The sequence below is a fragment of the Rhopalosiphum maidis genome, chromosome 1, assembly GCF_003676215.2.
Source record: "Rhopalosiphum maidis isolate BTI-1 chromosome 1, ASM367621v3, whole genome shotgun sequence".
NCBI lineage: Eukaryota > Metazoa > Arthropoda > Insecta > Hemiptera > Aphididae > Rhopalosiphum > Rhopalosiphum maidis.
Window position 1 is genome coordinate 3,083,429 of NC_040877.1, and position 17,516 is coordinate 3,100,944.

At 27.4% G+C, this 17,516-nt stretch overlaps 2 protein-coding genes across 5 annotated transcripts; one reads left to right on the forward strand and one right to left on the reverse strand.

Annotated features, from left to right (window-relative positions):
- The first annotated feature begins 245 nt into the window (after positions 1-245).
- LOC113550631 (U6 small nuclear RNA (adenine-(43)-N(6))-methyltransferase) lies at positions 246-6,618 on the forward strand. Of its 4 annotated transcripts, none has more exons than XR_003405035.1 (8): positions 246-695; positions 780-996; positions 2,379-2,519; positions 2,582-2,807; positions 4,238-4,532; positions 4,596-4,944; positions 5,378-5,510; positions 6,006-6,618. XR_003405035.1 is itself a non-coding variant. In XM_026952583.1 (7 exons), exons 1-6 carry the CDS (start codon positions 591-593, stop codon positions 4,941-4,943), a joined length of 1,332 nt encoding a protein of 443 aa, XP_026808384.1. In that variant the 5' UTR covers positions 246-590; the 3' UTR covers position 4,944; positions 5,378-5,646. The 4 variants fall into 4 exon arrangements, 1 of the variants encoding a protein (XP_026808384.1); XR_003405034.1 differs by having other exon boundaries at positions 6,027-6,618; XR_003405036.1 differs by having other exon boundaries at positions 5,868-6,553.
- On the reverse strand, positions 5,197-17,030 carry LOC113550630 (TNF receptor-associated factor 4-like). Its single transcript, XM_026952582.1, is given in 8 exon segments — positions 5,197-5,494; positions 5,908-6,147; positions 6,149-6,183; positions 6,255-6,399; positions 6,469-6,696; positions 6,760-7,014; positions 7,151-7,252; positions 16,658-17,030. Coding segments are annotated over 8 exon segments (1,380 nt in total). The 5' UTR covers positions 16,832-17,030; the 3' UTR covers positions 5,197-5,293.
- Between the last annotated feature and the right edge of the window lie 486 nt (positions 17,031-17,516).

The following is a 17,516-nucleotide window of genomic DNA, read 5'->3' on the forward strand; positions in this document are numbered from 1 at the left end:
GATTTAATTAATAATATACTATAATAAAAAATTAATAATAGATTGAAAAAAATGTAAATATGTAACCATACATTATAAAAATATAATATTTTATTAAATAATTTTCAAAATTTAATTTACATAATAGTCAGTGAGATTATTTTTGAAAATTCTTTTCCGACTTGTAATGCCTTTGGAATCGTACAATTTTACTTCATAACATATAAACATAAATATTTATTATTTAGTATTAGTATTTACTTTTTTTATTTACATACCAGCCCGTGCGAGCGAATTTATGATTATTACTTTTTAGTATCATATATTTAGATTTTGGGCGTCTAGTGTATATCTAGTGAGTGATGATTGATGACTAGTGTTAACGTTAAATATTAATATCGGATTTGACCGTTTTGAGACAACCCGCGATTTCATGCTTATTAGTTATTATCATATGTAGATAGTGGAAAGTAAAAGTAATTATTATTTAATATCTATCGTAACCACATTGTAAAAGACGTTCGTTGATCGATAATAATATTTTGTAAATTGGCATAAAATTAATCCGAACTTCGTGTTCCTTCTTAAGCCCGTCTTATCGAGTATAGACAATGCCGAATAACCAGTTCATGCACCCGAGAAATATATACCGTACACCTCCCGCTTTCAAAGAGTTGTCGGTTAAATATCCAGAGTTCAATAAATATGCGTCAACTGTACGTACCCAGTTGTTTTTTTAATAAATTCTAATGATTTTTGTTTCCTTAATATTTGGTATTGTCTAACAATTAATTTTACAGGGTTTAAATGGAAAAATTGTTTTCGATTTTAAAAATCAGGAAGGTCTTCGATTATTAACTACTATACTATTGAAGAAAGACTTTGATTTAGATGTTGATTTGCCAGTAGGTAGATTAATACCTACCATTCCATTACGACTAAACTATTTATTGTGGATTGAAGATCTGTTCAACTTGAACTACGACAATACAAAAAAAATCAAAGGAATAGATATAGGTAATAAATTAAACTAAGTCTATTATACTTAATAATGTAATAATAGTTAATACTATAGTAAGCGCTTATGGATAAATAAATAAATACAGAACAAATATAAATGTTTATTATTATATTTATTATTAGATTTAATTTTAAATTTTGGTAAATTAGGGTTTATCAATTAATTATTAATCATTAATTTAAAACCCCCAAGTCTAAAAAAATAGGTAGATATTTACCAAGACCAATGTTGTAATAAAATACTTTTTTATTTATATTTTACATTTATGTAAAAAAAAAAATCAAAAATACAGTATACATTCTTCATATTTAAAATAATACCTATACTAAAATTAAAATATTAAAAAATATTTCCTAGTTTCTTATTGCTTATTGCCATTTACATTGTTAATCGTATATATGGAAATGGCCAATAGAATAGAACAGGGTCGGCCGGAGGGCCGGTATTCCTGCCTGGGCCCTTGCCGTATTATAGTTCCTGGGTCCTCGTGTTACCCCAAAATACAGTATACAATTATTTGGCCCCTAAAAGTATTTCCTACCTGGGCCCTTAGGTACCCAGGCCGACCCTGGATTAGAACAGGTTTGAGATCCTGTATTGTCTACCATAGTGTTTTTGTTATGACAATAACATTTAGTAATATTATAATTAAAATTATTGTATATTATCATTAATGATTGTTTTGTATGATTGCGGCGACTATAATATAAGCTCATAATTCACATTAACAAATCAATAAAAAAAAGTTAGGCCACCACTGTTTTAAGAGATTAAAATTGAACTTTTTCTTGAAAATATCTTAGATATGAAAAAAAAAATATCTTGTCTATAAGACTTAAATCATTATTTATAGTATTATCATCATTATTCTCTAAAACTAAATAATTAAAAAAAATCATCTTCAGAATTCTATTTATACATGGTCTAATTCAATTAAGTTTTCATTGAGTGTTTTACATTCTACAACAGTAATAATTGTATCTTAAATACTTTATTGAAATAAACTATATTTCATATCTAAGATATAGATATTAATAAATAGATAAATAGATATTAATATATATTAATTTAAAAAAAAGTATTTAGATACAGATATAAAGTACAAAAAAGTAATCTAGATTCTAGATACATTACAATACAGGCCAAGACAAAATGGTTTCCCATATTCTCATGCAGAAATTCATCTGGTATTTTAGTATTATTATTGTTGTTTAACAATTTTTATTTTGTTTTAATTTTCTTGTTAATTATTATAATGACACATAATATGTAAACTGCTAATATAAAATAAAAACTTAGGTACTTAATTTTTCATATTAGATAGCTTTGTAACTGATAATTAATATCTAACAGTTTGAAAATTATTTAATTTTTTCAGGTACAGGCTCATCATGCATTTATCCATTATTAGCAGCTAAACAATTTCAATGGTCCATGGTCGGTACTGATATCAATAAAGAAGCTGTTAAAAATGCTATTAAAAATGTGGAAAAAAATAATTTACAAAATTTAATTCAAGGTAATTACTTAACAAGAATGTAGTACAATGAAGTTTTTTAATTCTATTTTTCTATTTTTCAGTTCTTGAAGTATCAGAATGGGAAAGATTATTGCCAGTAGCAGTAGATGAACATTATGACTTCTGTATGTGTAACCCACCTTTTCATAGTTATTCAAATTTAAACTCAGATGATGATGAAGCTGATAGTTCAGTAGGAATTACTTCTGAAATGTATACAATAGGAGGAGAAGTTGATTTTGTAAAAAAAATGATCAAGGAAAGTGAAATATTACAAAATTCAATAAGGTAACAATAACATAGTATTGTTTACGATTATTTATATCTAATTAAATTGGTCTTATTTATCAGTTTGATGTAAAAATATTCTTACTTACTATTAATTACTATCACAGATATAATTGACATAATTCTAGTTTAATGCACAGACAAATAATAAATTTCATGTAGTATTTGATGAAAAAAATTGTGGTATGTACACTCAATGTCCGTAGTTGTACTTAGTTTCTTTTCAAAGTATGCATATTTGTTAGTACCGTTTTAAATATGTTTTATTTCCTACTCCTAATTAATGTAATTACTAGTGCACTCGGTTTAATAAATTGAAATTCATTGTTTATAAATTTAATTAGGTTTGATTCAGTAATTTTTTTTATTTTATACCGGCTTGGAGTGGTGTTACCTAACAAGTTGAGGGATATTTTCCATTAAAATGTCTTAAATGATTAATTCATATCAGTCCTTAGGTGTGCTAAAAATTTGTTCTGTTACTCTGCACTGTGTGAATATGGCATTAACATATTCAGATAAATATGATGTGTTTAGTGTTCATAATAATAAATTTATATTATTGAGATATTTTAAATATGGTTTAAACCTATGTAGGTATGTTTATTTTGTTTTTAAATTCCTCTAAAAATAGCAATAAAACATATATTTTAGAGCAACTTTTAATAAGTTTGCAAACTAAACTAGATGATAAACAGGAACGTCAGCTAAATTTTAATTTTTGTTTTGTCATTCAAAAATATAAATTGGATAATGTATAATGTGTACTATTATTAAACTGCTCAACATCTCTTAGTTTTTATTCTAAGTCTCGAGAACATCTCATATGTAATATTATGTGGTTAATATGCCTACCTATTTGTTTAGTTATGGTAATATAATATATACTAATTATACAAATATACACAATTGAGTTCATTAATTAACTTGAAAAAAAATCAATAAGACAAATTTGATTATTACATTATACCTGACCTTATTCAAATATAATTTATATAAATATATTTAAAGATTCTAACCAGGTTTGGAGGTAATACCTTGCACACCTCATATGCCGGTGCTAATTTTTATACTGTTGATTGTCATATTATCTCTGCAATGATGATTCAATTAAAATAAAAAAATTCTAGGTTTATTGATAACATTTTTATTAACTAATTCAATCATTTTATTTTTAACCATAGTGTGTGTAAATAGGTGTGTTGTGACCCATCCCTAATACAATTTTTATATAAATATATTAATCAATTAATATTATGTATTATAGAAACTATTTGTATTACATAAAATATATAAGATATTTTTCTTTTGATAAAAATATTTTGTTATCTAGTGTAATATTGTTATAAAAATATTTTATCCTCAACAATTTCCATAGTTATAAAAAAATATATTGCATTTATATTATAACTTTTATTTATTTTTATTAGTATTTATACAACAATGGTTGGTTATAAAGCATCATTAGACCCTCTAAAAAATGAACTGAAAGCTATTGGAGCATGTACAGTTGCAGAAGCTGGTTTCTATCAAGGTCGGAATGCTCGTTGGGGAATTGCTTGGACATTTCAATCTGATATAAAATTAAAGGATTTTTTGCCTAATAAAGAGTTTCAAAAGGAGAAGTTAAAACAACTTAGACCTCCTGTGTCTTTTAAAATTCCAGAAACATATGACTCTACAACTGCTCTAACCAAACTATCAGAACTTCTAGCTAGTCTTAAGGTAATTCCTTATTAATAATATTTATAATTTTAATTTCATACATACTATTTTATCTCTATTTAGTTATCCATAGCGACATTAAAATCAAAAAGTGATGAAAATGTCTTATACCAAGCTGACATTCAAGCATATGAAAATACATGGACTCATCAAAGACGAAAGAGACGTTTGGAAAAAAGATTAGCTGATATCAAACGTCAAAAAACAAATGATAATTGCTTACACATTGAATCGGATGATGAAAAAGCTGATCAGCATTTAGAGACTACAGTGAATGCAAAGCCATTATTTTCAGCTACTGTAGTTCTAAGAAAAACAGACAATTCAATTTGTATAGACATGTTGCACATGTATGGCAATAGAGACAATTCATATCAAGTTTTTCAGTTCTTTAAGAATAGATTTATATAATGTAAGATTTTTATAATTTATTTAAAAACACTTAATTACATAATACTTAAAATTAAATAGGTTTAATGTGAATAACAAAATAGTATAGTGTATAATATAATAATTATGAAATAATTATATAAAATTAATTTGGTATAGCATTCCTTCAATAAAAGAAAAAAAAATAAGAAATAAAGTCAATCAATTGATTTAACTGATGTATGAATAACACAAACAAGTCACATTTTATACATTATCAATTGTAATAAAATACTACAAAAAAAATTAAATTAAATATGAACACTTATTTTTTATATACATTTTACGAGATCATACTAAATATACTTTATAAATATAAATTAAAAATACTTTTAAACTGCTACTATTTTGCTAGGATCTACTTTGATGCGTAGAAATATTGTATCATCTTTAATGAATTGTCTTTTTTTTAATAGGGTTTCGTGTGACACAAATTTAGGAAAACCAAATCCAAGGCTATCTGGCTGTGTGCTTGGTCGTTGAAAATTCTCCCAAGATGGATCAGGCACAAAACTTTCAACTATGTTACATGGCTATAAAATGACAAAGGTAGTTGAAATATTAGTAATTTATATATATTTTACATTTGTACATAACCACTAGAATAATATATTTGCACATTACAATGCAAATACAAGTTGCTTATCAATGTTTTTTTTTTCAATTTATATTATATAATACATTATAATAATATTATTATATAGTATTTTAAAAATTATTGTTTATATTGACTGAAAATTATATTTATATTAATTATAGAAAAGTGTTATCAAAATTGATATTGGGTGTATTTTGATTATATTTGATGTTCTATTTTTAACTATTATTTTAGTTATACCTATTATATTTATGCTATTTGTCCTTAGTACATTCAACTCTAATGTGCAAATATATATTTCATGACAGGTTAGTTTCATAAATGTATAAAATATTTTTCAATACACACCTTCTCACTTTGGTCAAATAATGTGAAAGATACGGAATGTGAAAATGACCATTTCAGTAAAGCATCAAATTCACCTGGCAGTATTTTTATATAAACAGATACATGTGTGTTTTCACCAGATCCGTTGCCATTCAAAAACACCGATGCTTGCAACTTATACCCAAATTGGCTGGTATAAAACGGCGAACTAATGAGTTCTAGACCATCACCACATAATTTGTGCCGACCCTCTTCAAGTTTTTCCAGTACAGTCGCTGATTTTCCAAATTAGCGTACCTTTAAGTAATAAAATATTTATAAGCAATTGATATTTAAATTTAATGTATTGTTTAAAAAATATTATGTACCAGACTGATTAACAGCTAAATTATTTATCACTTTTTTCATGGATACAATTTGCTGTTGTTGTTTAGTGACCATTGAACACATTAATGTTAAATGTTGTTGGCTTGCTTCTTCCATGTGAGTGTCCATTTGCTTACCTCTTAAACTCTATAGTTGAAAATATGAAAGTTAGTTAAAACTTTAAAAGGTACTCAAATTATATCTTTAACTTTGTACCTTGAATCGACAACCGACATCTTTAAAGCTACAAGATGTTAATATCGAATGACATGCATGTTTAATGTGATGTTCTAAATCTTCACGTGCTACAGTGACAATTTCACATCGATTGGGACAAGTTAAAGGGAAACGTGGGCATGATGTTGTATGTGAGTTAATAGTGTCAGCTACAAATTGCCGTCCACAATGACGACAGGGTACTAATCTTTTTGAACATTCGGTGACCTGAGTAAAATTTTGTATTTATAATTAACCATTTAATTAAAATGTATTTCTAAAATTGTATACCTTATGTTTGGCTAACATTCGTCTTGGAATTTTAACACCACATTTAGCTTCACAATGAATTGGCTCTACTGGACATGTTCTACTATGTTCTTCGCCAGCTGCTTCTCCTTTCATTTCACCATTACAGTATTCACACTTGATAACACGTTCAATACATGTGTATCTCACATGGTCATCCATTAGAATTCTGGCAATTTGAGCTCCACAGTGGTTTGTGCAAGGTAACGCATCATATTTACATGTTTGCAAATGTCCCTGTTAATATAATGTTAATATTTTGATTAATTAAAATAATATTTTTACAAAGAAATTCAATATTTTTTTATTAATTTAATTTTTCTAATTATTATAGGTACCTCAACAACAACAATATATTATATTGAATACTTACTTTTAGACGTCTTAGTTGATCACTCCATTTACAACCTTCTTTATGGTGAATGCAATAGACAACAGATCCCATTATATCCTTGTCTTTTTCACAATCTGAGACCTGAAATATAAAATGTATTATTTTTAATTTTGCGATTTGTTTAAAAAAAAAAATAAATTCTATATATTGTAGACATCCTATTAAAATTAAATCTGAAAATGTGCAAATATTGTCAATAAACAAAATTAACAAGTTATCAAAATTGTTAAATATTTTTTTAAAAAGCTTAAAAACATACACAAAATAGAAAACTAACATTGTAATAATGTAATGATGACTTAATTTTATATTTTAAATTCTTAAAGAAAAAATCTAAAAGTAAAATACTAAAATTTTAAATTGTACAGTTGAGATCAACAATAGATAATTATAGTTTTTGATAATAATATGCATATAAAGCTTATAATTTAAACTATTATATAATTTAAGGTGTGATAATTGATAAGTTACTTCATCTGCAATCAGAAATTAGTTCCAATAGTATAACAATTCTTAAAATATTATTGTATTTAATGATTGAAACCATAAATAAAAAAAGGTTATGCTTCCCACACAAATTCAATGGATTTATTAAATTATATGTCCGCTCACTAGTCATTATTATTAAATTTGTAAGAAGTACATTTTAACAAAATAATTTAACCTAAGCTTTGCAAATCTTATATAATATAATATATACACATATTAGATTGTTCGATAATAAAAGATTAAAGTATTGTACTTTTTAATTTAAAAAATTGTTATATATTAATATATTATCTATCATTATAAAATCTAAAAAGATATGCCGAAATATTTAATAAAATGTATTTAAGAAGATGCCGTATCCGCATGTGTCGTCTCCGTCTTATTAACGCATACCATATTAAAATACACGTTCAGCAGTTCCAATTTTGTGAGTTTAACTTAAATATTAAAGTGAAATGGCCTATTATCTAATTTAAAGGTAAAAACATTATCCGTGTTTTCGTCGATTTTAATTTTAAATGAATTATGAGCTTTTTTTAATACATAGTATAAATGTACCCACTCATAATTTGCTTAACAATTAAAATACAGTAAGAAATTGACAAAAAAACTCAGATAATGTTTTTACTCATAAGTTTGATAATAGGTAATTTCACTCTAATATTTAAGCTGAACACAAAATTCACAAAATTGGAACTGTTAAACGTAAATTTTAGTATGAACAGTATGGTTGCGTTAGTAAGACAGAACCAACACATGTGGGTACTACAAAATTCCTCTAAAGGTTTTAAGAATATTTTGTACGTTTATATAGGTTTTACAATAGGCTGAAATTATATCTTTCCTCAATGTGTTGTGTAGTGTACCTATTGTGTGTAATATCTCAAATAATAGAGATCATCCAATGTTTTTCCTTTCACACTTGGGTTTAAAAAATTACGTACTTAATGAAACATATGTTTATCGCATATATTGTTAATTTATAGAACCTATAAACAATATTTTTTTTCCTATAAGAATTAAATACGGATATGAAGAAACAATGTTTAAAAAAAATATACATAGTAGAAAAATATTTTATATGTACAATACCCAATATAGTCGAAATGTCGAGTGTAAGCAGATACCTAATTATAAAACTTCGTTTATGGTCGAGTGACGACCACAGGGAAAGAAACCACAGAAATCGATTAAACTATTTAATAGTGGATATGATAGGTACATTTCGAGTTAGTACTGATTCTCATGGTATAGTAATTTATATACTACGCCTCTAATAGTATACTCTTGATAAACTAGTAAATATCGGGCAGCTTCTGGTAATCTATCCCGATTCCTTTATATTGCAGGTAAATGATTTTTTTCTTTATACTTTCCATCGTAATATTACAATACACACTATATATTAAGTAAAATACCTACGGTACATTGTAGTTGTTTAACATGTCGTCACTCATAATCGTATAAAATATCGAACCTATTATTGTTTTTGGTTTAAGTGGTTTAATAACAATTTGTCTAAGTTTTTTTCAGAACTTGCGTACCTATCTACCTATTTTAAAATGCATTACGATTATGAATTAAAAACTGTATAGTTGTATAAGGCAGAGGTCAACCTATTCTACTTAATTAATGTAAAATTCAACTAGACTATTAATATGTGTATGATGTATAAAATCGATATTATATAGTAGATAGTAATAACTAAATGTTATTTTTTAACGTCGTGTCAAGGAAGACTGAGCACTAAGATAAACTAAACCAGGTGTGATTCCTATTGTGCGCATATATACCTACTGCCACAAAAATAATATAATAATGAAAGGCGTTTCGAAGGCAAAGGATATACGCTTGGTGAAGTTTAAGGGAGGCCCGTAGTTCTGGTCAAATCATTATAACATACGACTATACGAGAAGTTACGGTTGCTGAAACACGCACCTGTTCATCCACATGGACCTCCTGCAGGCCCGAAGTCTAAAACTGATCGGTAGATTAAGTACCTATATAATATGATTACATTATTTTTGGAGAACTGTCCATGTACAAGCAATATTAAAACCTTTTTTAAATCAACCACAACAAAAATTATTCTTGCAAAACACGGGGTATTTTGTACAACCAAAGTATAAGTATTTTCGCTTTGTAATTTAAAAGGTAAGTACCTACATAATATTATGAATTATAATATATTAAGTATTTAAGTCTTGTTATGGTTTTTTTTTTTTAATTTAAATTTAAAAATCATTTTAAGACTAGTACTTAAGTGTAATGTTGAAAACATTTACACGATAGGATATTATTCTTGATGTTGAGCGTTATTTATGCTATTATACGAGTACAATTCAAGAAGATCATTAGTCACTCGGCAATAGAACAGAGTTATTTTGACAGCCCTAAACATTCCTATGACAATCGTATCGAATTTTCCTTTAAGAATATTATTGCATAACGCACATAAATTATATTTATGAAAAAAATGCTTCACAAATTATCTGACCTCCCGATAACATTTAAGTCACACGTACTCACACAAATATATTTATGAATTATTTAGTTCAGAATAAATACATTTGAACAGATGTCCATTAAGGAATGTCTATGTACCCACTCAGCCGAATAGGGTCATATTATTTTTCCCCATACACATATGTTGGATCTGTGACAGATGATTTCGAATTGTGATTAAATGAATCCTCCCTTAGTTAGGGTCACGTTCAGCTTGTTCCATTTTCCTGCCGGTTTCGGATTACAAGAAAAATAAAAGACTATACAATATTCTTCATATGTAAAATAACTCATTCATCAAATAATATTGTTAACAAATAACAATGTCAATGACGCAAGAGAGTCAGACAAATATTTTCTCATTTTTATGAATACGTTTGAAAAAATATCAAACGATATGATCTAAGAATCTTATTTATGTTTATGTATTATTACATTATTATTATTATATTATATTTTTTATTATTATTATTATATTTTAAATATATGCCTATACTAGAATAGTAAATTTTTTATACCTTTAAAAAAATTATTATTAATAATTTTAATTTTATGACATAAAGTATATATTATTATTACCTAATATAGGTAGTATTGGATACTAGTAATTATAGAACCTATAATATGATATGCTCCTATTTTACATAGGTAAATAAATACACAAATATAACACTTAATAAGATGTTTGTTAGTAAATTAATATAGTTAAGTACTATGTTTCTAGTAAAATAAACATTATTTATTAAAGATACTATGCCAACAATATTTGTTTTGTATCTATCACTTTAATTCGCCATAATTTAAATTTGGATAAATAGGTGTCTGTATTATAATGTACATACTATTTTAGAACACAATTATCACAACTCAGTAATTATGATACAAGTAACCTAATAGGTAGGTATCTAATTAAATAAATACCTTATTCATTAAATTAATTAATGTAAACTTTTCAAATAATATGCATAGACGCACAGCCGTATTATTGATTATTCTTAAATATATCAAGACTAGGTACCTAATATTAAGAATATTGATGAATGAGATATATTTGTAAATATAGCTTAATACATATTATACATAGGTACACAGTAAATAAGTTTCCAGTAATAAATAGTATATCTAATTAACTATTAAATAAGTATCTACTATAAAAAAAAATAATAATAATAAAAATAATTGTACGATCTGTCTAAAGAATTCTGTATATATTCTAATTTATATTTTTTTTTACCAATAAAATCACCAAACTAAATATTATTTTGTTTTCGAATTCCTTTACTTAATTATTATAGTTATTACTTATTAGTTATCAAAAACATACTAATACAACAGTATCTGCAAATACTAAATTTTACGTGAGCAATACGATTTGCATGTCAAGAATATAAAATGTTATAATTTAATTATATTTACTAAAATAATGCACTAACTAATCTTTAGAATTGCACAGATCTTGAATCTGAGTATAGATATGAGTTTTAACCGAACAATAGTTACCAAAACTATTGCCAAATAAAGTTATTTAATTACTTTTTTAATTCATCGTTGTTGGTAAGCAGTTTCTTTTCGGACCTCTGTAAATAGTTAATGCAATTAAGAATGGTGTATATGAATCTTATGATCATTAGTCGGAGTATATAACTAAAGATGTTTTTCACAATAATATTATATATTATTACCTAGGTCCTCGCAAATTAACCTACATCTCAAACGATGCGTTGTGTTGAATTTACGTTATTTCAATTAAAACCTTCGTTCCATATAAAGATTATGTAGGTGCTACTACCGATTCCTAACATCGAGTATACCAACTCGTGAATAATAATGTGCAATATGGTAGGTACTTACGTATTGCATGCATTTAATTATTATATTATTGTACCCTAAATATACAAAACAAAAAGAAATATATCACCCACACCGCAAACGGATGGTGGGGCAAACACATTGCACGCGTATAATTACTTTCGAATTAATAAGTCGCCATTAAAATTGCATAAGGATTTTTATGATTTACACAGGAGAAATGGAACGTACACGAAGATGAATATAATAATAACATTGTGACGGGATAGCGGCAACCGGTTGGTTATGTGTGCGCGCGAGTTTACAATAATACATAATAGCGGGTAATATATAATATATATTTATATGTACAATGATTTATACTATCTCTTGTTTTCAACGAGGTACAAAATGCCAAAATACCCGTTAGCTATAGGACTATTAGACTTTATACTTCGCAGTCCGAGAGATGGTTATACAATGGCGCTTAATGAGTTTTATTATAACTACTATAAATATATTTCGATGTTTATTTTATATTAGAACGATGCCGCAGTCGTTATAACATTATGATAAAGACGCGATAAAAACTAGTGAGGGCGAAGGGTGAAACTCATTACCGGATATCCTGTGGAATAAAAAATGAGCATTCGACCCCTTAATGGAATTTTTTATACTTATATGCATATACTCTATAATATACACTATTTCACTATACACTCGACCTATTCGGCGGTATTTAATATCGACACCGGCAATTCGATATATTATTATAACACTATAAGTTATAACATATTTTATTTTTCAACCACGCGTACGCGCCAAAGCCATATAGTTATAGGTCGGGTCGCCGGGACATCGCATTTACGACGGCTCCTCTATTCGTGACTCTCCAGACGGAAACTAATAGTTTACACCTGTTGTGGCCGTGATGACTGGTGCTGCGCGCGTGTCTTGCATAGGCAATTTATACATATACGATTATTATAATAATGTGAGGCGAGAATTTAATATGAATAGTATATATATAATAATCTACGCGCAGCGCTTTACGCATACAAAAACAAGGAGACAGTGTACGAAATTCGGTCGGAAGTCATCTGATGAGTGGGTGTTTTTTCAATGAGTGCCTATTTATTTGATATTAAGTAATAGTATAGGTAAATAACGTTGGAGAAACGCTGTATGTCTATTGCACTTGACTGTCTCGACAAATCCAACACATTCAAACATCTATATGTATGTTTACATATTTCAAAGGTAGGACATAGGTATTTCTTGCTTTTACACATATCTCAATTCTCAATACCTATACATTAATGATGCCTGGATTTAGAGGGACACGTACGCGAGACTCGCATATATGAACTATGAAGGGCACATTAAGTTTTGTCAACTTATTAAAAGCTTATTAAGTGATCATTTATACTTTTTATACTAGAACTATTAAACGATAAAAATATTATTGAAGATCTCAAGATAAAAAGTACAGAAATACAATGAATGATAAAAACAATTGTCCAAGTAAAAAATTTAAAAAAGTTTATACAGAATGTTAAAAAAAAAAAAATTAAAACCAATACGGTTTTAATATGTTATATATTTCGATTTATTATCCTAACACAATATAGATATATCATATTATAATACCAATATTACAATATCTCTCTTAGTTTTATGAAATTTATCAATTTTTTCCAATTTTTATCAATTAATTTCCCTTGTATCTTTTCTTCCAGATATTTCACCCGAAGGTAAAAAAAAAACATATCAATATATTTACGTACAATATAGGTACTAGGTAATATCTGTAGATACATACCATTATCATACCAATATTTGTAAATAAGTACCTATTATATATTTATACCTATCTTTAAAATATATACTTGACCGGGAAATATAACACTTATAATAGTTATAATGTTAATTTTTTGTTAGGTACTCATTAGTTTTAGTTATTTTAAAATTAAAGAATATATTTTTATTAATTCAGTTTTTTTTATTGAGTAAATAAGGCTTCAATATTTGAGGTATTAGCCAGAATTTTATACATATTAATCTTAATTCTACATAGGAGTATTGGGAATATATCGTGCTGAAAATTTAATAAGTTGTAGCTTTAAAAGGCCTATGCCCGTAAACAACATGAAGATATTTCCCTAGTTTTCTTCTCCAAGTGTTATTTAGTTAATGAATAAAAATAAATGTACAAATTTAATGTTGTTAATTTATATTTATGCAAAATGTAACATTTTAAATTATATTATTTTATTGAAAATAATAATTTTACGTAGACGTGATATAAATAATATTATATACAAATACAAGTACCTATAAATTGTATTTAAATGTTTGCATCTTTATTATACTAAGTGATATATTACGTAATTGTTAAAATAATAGGTAAGTGTCAATAAACTATATTAAGTAAAACAAAAAGGTAACATTTTAGTATTTCATTTAAAATAAGAACAGGAATGCAGTTTTTATATTTCCTTTGATGGGGCCCGTAACTTGCAAGTTTTAAACCCTGCCCCGTGTGTCCCTATATAAGTTTTAATCTGACATCAACATAAATACTAATGAGATAACGTAATTGTAAATATAGTTTCACAGGTTGTTATGGTTATGGTTCTTAATTTATTGGGTCGGCGGCAATGGGAACCCAATAACGTGTTTCGCAGACAACGATCGAAAAAGTGTTTACGAACAACTTTATACATACTTGCGTTACACCCGAATGTAAACAATTATTATGCAAAGGCGAACGGTCAACTGGTGTAGTAGGTAGTCTCTAGCTATTATATAATATGATAATAATCCAACGATTATTTTTTTAAATAATATTTTTCATTTCTGATGACGGGTAGCTCTATTTGCTCGCAATACCTCTGTGTATAATAATGAAATAATAATTTCAAAATAACTCTGTCGACAATTGTATGGTAATAGCTATAATGGACAATATTATTATTATCATACCGTAGCCGTTGACTTGTAGCCTGTAGGCTGTAGTATTATTATAATATATACACATGTACTACCATATATGTATATTATATAACTTAAGCGTGCGCACTACAATATTAAATTGTTAATTGTTATTATTTACTTTATAGATTTTGGTACGTTTTCATCTTTACATAAACCTGTGTTTGTCCAAAACCGTATACAGAATAATATAACTTCTATTGTACTGATACGGTTTTACGCAAATATTATGATTAAATGTATAAGATATCCGAAACAACTAACTTACAATTATTATTACGCTACTTATATAATATTTGTGTCGGTTGTAACCCGAAATCACCCCTTATGGTATTTACTTGCATATATTAAGTATCTATTTTATATTTAAAGGTTAAATTTAACGTAGTAATGATATATTATTATTAGTTTATTATAAATGATAGTGAATAGTGATTGTTGTGCAGGTTAGTAACCAGTTCTCAGATGAAACATTGTTAAATTTTTTTGAAAACATTTCGTCCTAATGGCCGGATATTAGATATTAGATTTTGTCTGAAACAGTCAGTGAAATATTACATATTCATCATTTTATACGAACAACGACGACAATTTGTAAGTATGACAAAATGGATTTCTATGTACTTATTTGGTTCATATTCTTTAAATTATTTATTTTATAAACGCCTACGATTTTTATGCATATTCACTATATTTACTCTGCCTAAATCTTGCATATATACAGACTATACACAGAATTAACAAAGTACAATATTAAAATATTCTGAATAGACCTTCGAAAAATTATTATCAAACCTCTGCAGTCTGCACCTCTCGTATTACAAACATTTAAAAAAAAATTATCATACAATATAATAAAATGTACCTATCTATTTTATTTCTATACTTTTCTGGGTTAATTAATTTTGATAACAATATTAATATACCTACCTAGGAAATTACGATTATAGATCACAATATACTAGTACAAGACTTAATTAGGTCTAGGCCTTAATCTCGGATCGAACCCGCGTGAATTCTTTATCAAATATTACATTAAAAAAACCACTTCACACCCTATGAAGTCCCTGGATGGATTCTTCAATCAAGTCTACTATTTTCCATACATAACGTATACTTATTGTAAAAAAATATATTTACCGATTGTATAAATACAAATAAAAATTAAAAAAAAAATTACATTATACCATACACGTACACACTATACAATTTATATTAATAGATATAATTCTTAAATAGTTAAATGTTACAAAAAAAAATAATACGTATATCGTAGAACCCATGTTAGATTCCAAATTGGAAAAAAATCACAAAATGTATTTTTAACCACTATTGACCATTTTTTCTTTTATTTCTCAGCAAATTACGGAATTATGTAATATTTTACAATGGACAATATAAGTAGATAATATTACCAATAGTATACAAGAATACGGAAATTAATTATCTATTTCTTTATAATTTCATATAATAATATAAAAAAAGTAATGTATTCTGTGGACTACGGTTTTGTCATCGATTTTAGTCGAAAAACAAATAAAAAAAATGTATATAAATGTACATACAATAAAACGAATAAACAGTAATCAGTGCCATTTCCTATTAAATAATTAAATAGTAGAAGGGAGGCAATATAAATTTAATATGACATTTTTAACGATATTTAGATAAAACATAAATATAAAAATTTGTGATGTGAGTGAACTTACATCTGGTGTGGACGCGGGAGTGTGGCTATCTTTGGTGGGCGTTGTGGCTGGCGCGAAAATGGTGCATGACGACGTGTTAATGGACGTGGTAATGCTGTGCTTGGATGACTTGTTGGGCGAGTTTCGGGATGGAAAGCTCAGAGTCTTCGTCCATAGTGCAAGGCTTCGGCCCATGTCGGAAAACGTGTGGATAATGTCCACGAAATATACGAAACGACGAGTGACAACCGATGTCGCGGATAGACAGGTTTTCGACAGCGATACGCGTATTACAACAGTGAAATGGCGAGCGAGAGAGCGGACGAACAGTACGTGTAGTGCGTGCGGCTAACGTGACGCGACTGAATGGTAAAGACCAAACATAAAAACTGAACGGCGATTGTGGCGATTGCCGTGCTCTACGAGCCGGTGCTTGTCAGAGGTGGTGTTGTGAGCGGTACTCCCGCAGACAACAGCTGTGCACCGCGATGGCAGCGGTCCCCCGCTGAGGCCGCGGACGTGCACTGACTTGCAGTGCCGTGTTCCAGAATGTTTGTTATTGTATTTTGCTGCGCAGATCTGGGGTCGAGAATCGAGATTGGTTTAAATCAATACTAAAATTCAATTCAACTCGAATGAGCTTTATTTTAACGATTAAATGGTTCCCTGTAACACGACAGATAATTTCCGTTAGGAAATGATGTTTTTCAATTTTTCAATTCTGAGTAAAATGAATTGGTTTCATTATATAATTGTTTTTTAATTTTCCAAATTATTTTGTTGTTAAAATGTATATAATTTTCAATTTTAATAGTTCTAACTTAAAAATATACTACTATGTTCATCATAAGTTATAATACATAACAATTTAGAAATATCG

Excerpts from the sequence above, each read along its gene's own strand:
- LOC113550631 (XM_026952583.1), top strand. The coding sequence starts at position 591 with ATGCCGAATAACCAGTTCATGCACCCGAGAAATATATACCGTACACCT. Across the intron at positions 696-779 it reads TCAATAAATATGCGTCAACT|GGTTTAAATGGAAAAATTGT; the intron begins GTACGTACCCAG and ends TTAATTTTACAG. Across the intron at positions 4,533-4,595 it reads AACTTCTAGCTAGTCTTAAG|TTATCCATAGCGACATTAAA; the intron begins GTAATTCCTTAT and ends ATCTCTATTTAG.